The sequence below is a fragment of the Cynoglossus semilaevis genome, chromosome 2 (assembly GCF_000523025.1).
Source record: "Cynoglossus semilaevis isolate Cse_v1.0 chromosome 2, Cse_v1.0, whole genome shotgun sequence".
In the NCBI taxonomy this organism is placed as follows: Eukaryota; Metazoa; Chordata; class Actinopteri; order Pleuronectiformes; family Cynoglossidae; genus Cynoglossus; species Cynoglossus semilaevis.
In genome coordinates this window covers 15,624,619-15,631,742 of record NC_024308.1, presented here as the reverse complement: position 1 = coordinate 15,631,742, position 7,124 = coordinate 15,624,619, and the positions used below count along the sequence as shown (strand labels likewise).

Sequence of the window (7,124 nt, the reverse complement as noted above, 5' to 3'; positions counted from 1 at the left end):
ATACATATATATATATATATACATATATATATATATGTGTGTATATATATATATATATATATATATATATATATATATGTGTGTGTGTGTATATATATATATATATATACTGTATATATTATGTAATTAGTGTAAATATGTGTTTCAAAGACAGAATTTGAGTTTTAGGTTTGGTTTGTTTGCTGCTATGCTAATGTGATGATCTTTGACTGTTGCCTCTGTAACTGAATTCATTTTTTCCAACTAAAAATCCTGGGTTTTTTTTCTAAATTAGACGTATCACTGCCAGGACACTGCAGGTTTCTTTATGCACACACACGTGTGCAGACGTAGTTACTTGGTCTGCATATTGTAACCTTTCAGTTTTTTTTTTTCTGATACGATGAAAGCGCTGGCGTTTGTTTTTTTTTCCCCCTGTGAAGCACCTGGTCTGTGTGCTGCTCCGTTCTCATTTCCTCTCTTCTTCCTCCCTACGTAATTTTTGTTTCTTATCCTCTGGGTTTTCGATTCTCCTGCGACGGCCTAATGGGAAATGAGTTTTGAATCCGCGGGGACCGAAGATTGTAGAAATATATCCCGCGTTATTTGGAATAATAAAGGAACATGTCACATTTGAGGATTCGATCTCTTAAACTTGTATGGTAAATTCAATAAAATACCGAGGGTCGTCTGTAAAGTTTAAAACTAAGCCTCTTCCCTGGGCAGCGTTTGAGGTTTAGTCCATAAATGAACCTTAAAAAAAACCCAACCACCGCGCTCTTAAATGGAAAATGTAACCAGAGCCGTAGAACCTCTCGGCGTTTGCTTTCCTTCTTTTCAAGTAACAACAAAGGGCTTTAAAAAGCGCAGCGTCAGAGAAACTCCCCGAGATTTATGTTTCAGCGCGTCGTCCTCTGCCGTAGCTCCGAGATAGTTTTCCTCTATCGCCGGGAATCTGTGCTGTGTGTGTGTCGTTGGCCGACTTGCTGTGCCTCTCTGTCTTCTGATTAATGACTGTGTCTCCTCTCCTCTGCAGACTGCCGTTCGAGCAAGATGTTGAACAGGGAAACGTGGCCCACTTGGGTGACTGTGACGGTAAGTGGAGTGTTTCTCACTGCGGGTTCATGTGTTGGACCCTAATGGCTTTGTTGTCTTTGCCAAGATCCTCGTTGAACGCTTGTTTCCTGGGAGCGTAACACAACATGCAGAACAGAAGGAAGAGTTGACACATTGGAAATCAAAACGCCAATGTTCTCTGGTTTTACTAAAAAAGAACCACAGTGATGAGCTGTGTTTGAAAGACACAATGGGGAGTCAGTGGCGAAAAGGCAGGTCTGTGGCCCTGATAGTGGACGTAGATCTATGGACCTATTGGTTTAACCAGGACAGCTCACTTTTGGTAGTCCTACTGTTACTGTTTGGTTTTTGGCCTTGTGTGATTCTACCCCTACCACTACTGCCATCACCAGGTGACAAAGTGACATTAATGCTAGCTTTATGATGACAATGCAAAATACTACGGGAAGAGACAAGACAACGGTTGGGTTCGGGAAACGATGGAGCCTTATATAAAGAAAATATCTGAAACATCTGCATGGATATCAGTAATGCCATGACGGAAAAATCTAACCTGAAAATAACCTATAACATAAAGCTAAGCTAAGTCTGGTTGACAAGATCGGTAAAAACAAAAGCTCCCATCTCGCTTAAAGATGCTACTACTGTTGTTCACCAAACAAACATGTCAGTATTTTCAACGCTGCTGGTGAAGCGAGTTCAGCAGTGGTAATGAACTGGCGGGCCGCGGGCCAAATCTGGCCCAGCGAGTCGTCAAATCCGGCCCATGACTGGATTCCAAATTAAACATCACATAATAACGTTAATCAGAACAGTCATTTTTATTTCATCTCCGATTAATAAAGTTGGTGACTACTGGACTATACAGTACCTCCAGATTAGAATATCAGACCTACAGATGACAGATTAGGATTCATCTTTTGTAGTGATCGTATCACAGGTATTTCAACAACACTGTATTGTATACACGCCCACTACAGTGCAGCTGTATCACCCATGTTACTCCTGTGTTTTCCTGGCTTTAGTCATTATCTGGATGTTTGCCAGACACCATGGCTAGAAAATCCCTTTTGCTAGCCTAACACCAACAGCTTACATCAGAGGATTTTCTTGGCCCTCTGAAGACACTATCTTCTATGCATCTAGTACATCAAATCCTCTCTTTTTTTTTTCTACAAAAGTGGGCCAAAAAAAACACCACTCTTGGTTTCTCTCACTTGGTTGTTTACGTTTTGCACTTGTATGCAATCTCTACTTTTATCTCGTAGCTTTTGTGGTGTGGTTAATTAAATTTCGACTCCAGCTTTAATTCCCTCGATGCTTCCCCCCCCCACATACCTGCTCTGTTCACATTCCTATGAAAATAGAAGTTGTTTACAGCATAAAAAAAAACCTCTCTGTACTAGATAGCGGTTTTAGGTGGTCCCAGGACAACTCCCGTTTTTAATCTAAGTGCTAATTCCAGCGTGTGCCGAGGAATCTTTCAACTCCGAAAGTTCTTTGGGTTTCTGTGCTTCGCTCTTTGAAGATGAGGACGCGGTCCCTCCACGTTTGGGGAAAGACTCGGAGAACACACTGATTTTTTGCATGAGGACAGGGATAAGACACTCTGTCTACAGCATCTGATGAGGGATCACAGGCTACGGAATTTTGCGGTGTGTGCACCGCAACCAACGTTGAATCATCTCAGCTCGATCGATCTCTTCTTCGTTTCCTTTGTTTTCTTCTGATTCGCTACGTTGACTCTTTTCCTCTCTTGGCTCAGCTGTTTCAATAATGCCGGTTACCCCAGTTGTCCTTTGACCCTGTGTCATTTCCCGGTTTCCACTTTTCCCATTGGCTGATGGCGACTCATTTTCATACATACGTAATAATCGGTCAAATCTAGCAAAAACGTTAGCGCTGTGACCTCAGCTTGAAAACAGATACTGTCGACAGTAGAGTTAATAACTACGACCACACGACCACAAGTGTCTGGCGACCTCAGACTTTTTTCAGTCACATGACCGCAATCGATCCGAACGCGCTAGCTCAGATGTTTTTGCATTTTGTTTGATCTCGGTATATATTCATGAGAGTGGAAGAACACAGTTGTTTAAGATTGTGTGTGGTGTTTTTAATCATATCTTACACAAAATAATTATTTAAATATTTGAATTCCATGTGACCCCACAGAGGGCCGCGCCCCAAGGTTGAAAAACACTTTGACTTTAGAAATACTGGTACTTCAATAAAATGGTGTGTATGACTTGTGAATAAAACTTTTATGCATAGAGGTTGTCAAACATACGGCCCTCGGGCCAAAACAGGCTCGCCAGGGGGTTCAATCCGGCCCGCGCGAGGGACTTTGTAAATTGAATTTAATGAAATCATATTTCATTTCATATGAATATTTTCTAATATACTTGTACTTATTCGCAGGAAAACAAAGAGGGAAAACATGGACTTATTGTTATTTATAGGTAGTTATGTTATGATTGTACTGGTCTGACCCACTTGACATCTAATCAGGGGGTATGTGACGCCTGAACCAAAATGAGTTTGACAACCCCTGGGTTAGTGAAAGAAAGGCTTTCTCAATAATTCCCACCTCTACTTCTGCCACTTCTTCTTCTTGGTGCAAAATGAGCTCAGTGTTAATCTCAGTGAGGTATCCAAGATACAGAAAATCTCATTGCTCAAAATCACAAGTTAGAGTTTCAGGTCTTTATTTCTCTCTCTTCTAAGATAAAGGTTTTTCAGCTGTGTGCGTCAAATTAAAAGAAACATTGGTCTAATCTGCTAAACCTTTGCTGAACTCGTGTCTAAAATCTTAAATAAAAAAAAAAAACTGCCTGTACTAACTCTCTCCTAATGTGTGGATCAGCATTTTGTACTTCTCAGTACTGTCAGTAACATTTATAAAATATAAATTTGTGAACTCAGAGATCCTCACTGACACCCACGCATGGGCTTCAGGCGCTCGAACTTCTGATACAGACTGAAGGCTGTGAACACGGAATGTAACGCCGGAATTTACATTAATTAAGTTACGTCTTTGGATCTGACTAATGCAAAAATGTTTCCACCCTCACTAACTTTTATGTAATAGATAGAACTGACCCTGACATTTCACTTGGCTTTTTCCATTTGTTTTTTATATTTGCGTGATGTATATTTTTTCTATATTTTTTGCCGATAGTGAGTGAGTAGACAGGTGTCCTTTACTTCATTGGTACCAAGGACCAGTCAGCCGGTATCAGCCATTACTGAGGACCGGTACTACTGCACCATCATGAGGATCATTCAATTCTCAAAATAAAACACCTTTTAGCCTTTCTTCTGTCAGTATCAGAGTCTGAATGACCTGTTGTTTTGAAACATTAACAGATTATCTTTGGATGAAAAAGGTAAAGGAATATGACTGGATCACTGCGGGCCCCGGTACCAAATGACATATGGACCAGCATTGGTCCCCAGACCGGGGGTTGGGCACCCTTGCTTTACTTTGTTCAGGTCACTCTAAACTCTAAAGTTACTCACAAAGTACGTCTATAAATTCAAGCGGCCAATCAGAGGTTGGTTGTGTTTTCTTTTCATCTAACCTTGTATTTCACTTTAAATTAGGAAATTATAGGTAGTACGGTAAATGTTCACGTATTCGCCGACTCCTGAAAATGGATCTCAAAATGGTGATTTTTACAAAAACTCGCATATAAGCCGACCATGTTTTCATTTTTTGCCCTGATAAAATGTCTTACTCCTGCTGTGTGCATCAACAAGGAATTAGAAAATGATCTTGTTTGCGTTAAAATTGCAAAGATTTCACCAATATTTCTTGGGAATAGACGTGATTTTTTTTTGCATTATTGATTTTTTGATTGTGTGGATTGAATTAATTCATAAGTGTCATGATATTTTTGACTGATACTTTCCACTTGGTGTTTATTATCAGTGATGATGCGATCGATGATAAAATGCCGTCCCGGGTATTAATGCGGATATAAGCCGACCCCTCGATTTGATCTTTATTTTTTGCTGTTTTAAATTCTTATATGTGAGTATATACTCTAGTCCAGGGGTTCGTCTAAAAAAAAGAGTGACTTTTATTCCACCAAAGCCTTTGCTTTTTTGCCGCTCCTGTCCCTTGTGCTTCATCTCTCCCCGAGGCTCAGTCGGTGCAGTGATTTCACACTGCAGCCTCCTCGTCAAACCTCAAAGGGAGATGGATGGATGGCCAGACTTAGAGCTCAACTTACTGCATCCCCTCTCTCTCTCTCTCTCTCTCTCTCTATCCACAGCCAGAGAAAAGCGGTTGCTGGAAGGAGAATCCACTTTCATCTCTCCTTTGGTTGATGACAGTGAAATAGATATCAAGGGGTGATTCCGCAATGTAAGAGGAGGGTGGGTTGGCAGAAGGGAAGAGAAAACGCTGCTTGGTAAGAATGAATTAAGGCGTAGAGAGGCAACTAAAAGAGATTTTAAATTTAAAGAGAATATAGGAGGAAGGAACAACTTCTGAGGAAGAGACGGGTTGAAATGGTTTGGGAGTGGAGTGATGAGGAGAGAACAGAGGAAGGCAGAAGGTTGGTCATACAGATATCTGAGAAGAACTCATATTCATTGGTATTGGCCCGCACTGCCTCTCTGGGGCAGTGGTGGCTTGGCGCTTAAGGAAGCGGACTTGGGTCTGGAAGGTTTAAGGTTCGAGTCCACTGAGTCCACTGAGGTGCTCCCCAGGCGCTTATACTGCCCCCTACTGACTTTGGTAATGGGTTACATTTGGTTGGCTGCAGCGATGTGCTGTGTCACAATGACAAGGAGTTTCACTTTCCTTGCGATAAATAGTTCCAGGGTGCCAGCAGCGTCTCGTGTGTCACTGCACTGCTACTGGCCTCTCCACTGGGCTCCTGGCCAGGCTGTAACTCTGTCACCATAGTGATGTAAAGCACCTGCTTCGTATCCACATCATCTTTTACTTCACACATCACTGCCCTTCATCATTTGTTAAGCAACTATCCACACCAGCGGTGTCAAACTCATTCTGGTTCATGGGCCACATTACAGCCTGATTAGATGTCAAGTGGGCCGGACCAGTACAGTCACAACATAATTACCTGTAAATAACAATAAGTCCGTGCTTCTCCCCTTTTTGTTTCCATGTAAATAAGTAGAAATATGTTAGAAAAAAATTATATTTAATTGAATATTTGACAAAGCATCAGTAACATGCAGTGCATTTTTTCTCTTTCAACGTTCAACAAGCGGGCCATATTGAACCCCCAGGCGGGCACGTTTTGGCCCTCGGGCCGCATGTTTGCCACCCTTGATCTAAATTTTTATTCTCATTACAAAACAATCCCAACAAAACCTTCAAGATGGGTGATTGAAGTTGTTTTTTTTTATTTGTGTTTTGGTATTTTTTTCGATACCGATATCAATAATATCGATATCGGATCAGGACTACAGTCTACGCTAAAATCAATCAAATAATTGCTGTGATAACATATCCTTTTCATTTATTCATTACCAGTTATACTTTATGAGGGTAATTGATACTTGTGAGTATCGATAAACCAGTACCACGGAATACTCATTCGGTTAAACACAAATGAAGTTTTCTCAAATGTTGTGATTTTCTTAAGCTCTTCCTTAAGCTTTTTCTATCGTAACCTGATTTGATTTTTAGTTATGGTTCATGGTTTGTTTTCATCTTTTAAATAATCACCATCTTTTAATGTATAGTTCTTGTTATTCCTATCGATACGTGTTTTAACATTCGCAGCGAGACAATGAGAATTTTGCTACATTTTGAAACGTTTTTGACGCGAACGTTTTGACGCCGACCAAAGCAGAGTTTGAGCACGTGTCAAACCGAGGCGATGCGTCGTGAGAAGGACACTTTAAAGAAAGCGATGAGGTCAGAGAGAGAGAGCCGTCTGGCTTCAATTATGTGGAGGTGCAGCTTGTGTGCTCGTATGCATATGGACACATGTGTCTAATGTTCATCTAATAGCCTTATGGTCTGGATTTCCTCTTGTTGTTGGGTAATTTCAGGGGTCCAAACACACACACACACACACACACAC

The 7,124-nt window shown here is 41.0% G+C and overlaps 1 protein-coding gene across 1 annotated transcript in view; it reads left to right on the top strand.

Annotated features, from left to right (window-relative positions):
• Positions 1-7,124, top strand: part of sema6bb (sema domain, transmembrane domain (TM), and cytoplasmic domain, (semaphorin) 6Bb) — a 70,678-nt gene that overhangs the window by 40,185 nt on the left and 23,369 nt on the right. The window contains 1 exon segment of the mRNA XM_017031337.2: positions 1,016-1,074. Within this exon segment, the coding sequence (XP_016886826.1) occupies positions 1,016-1,074 (59 nt within the window).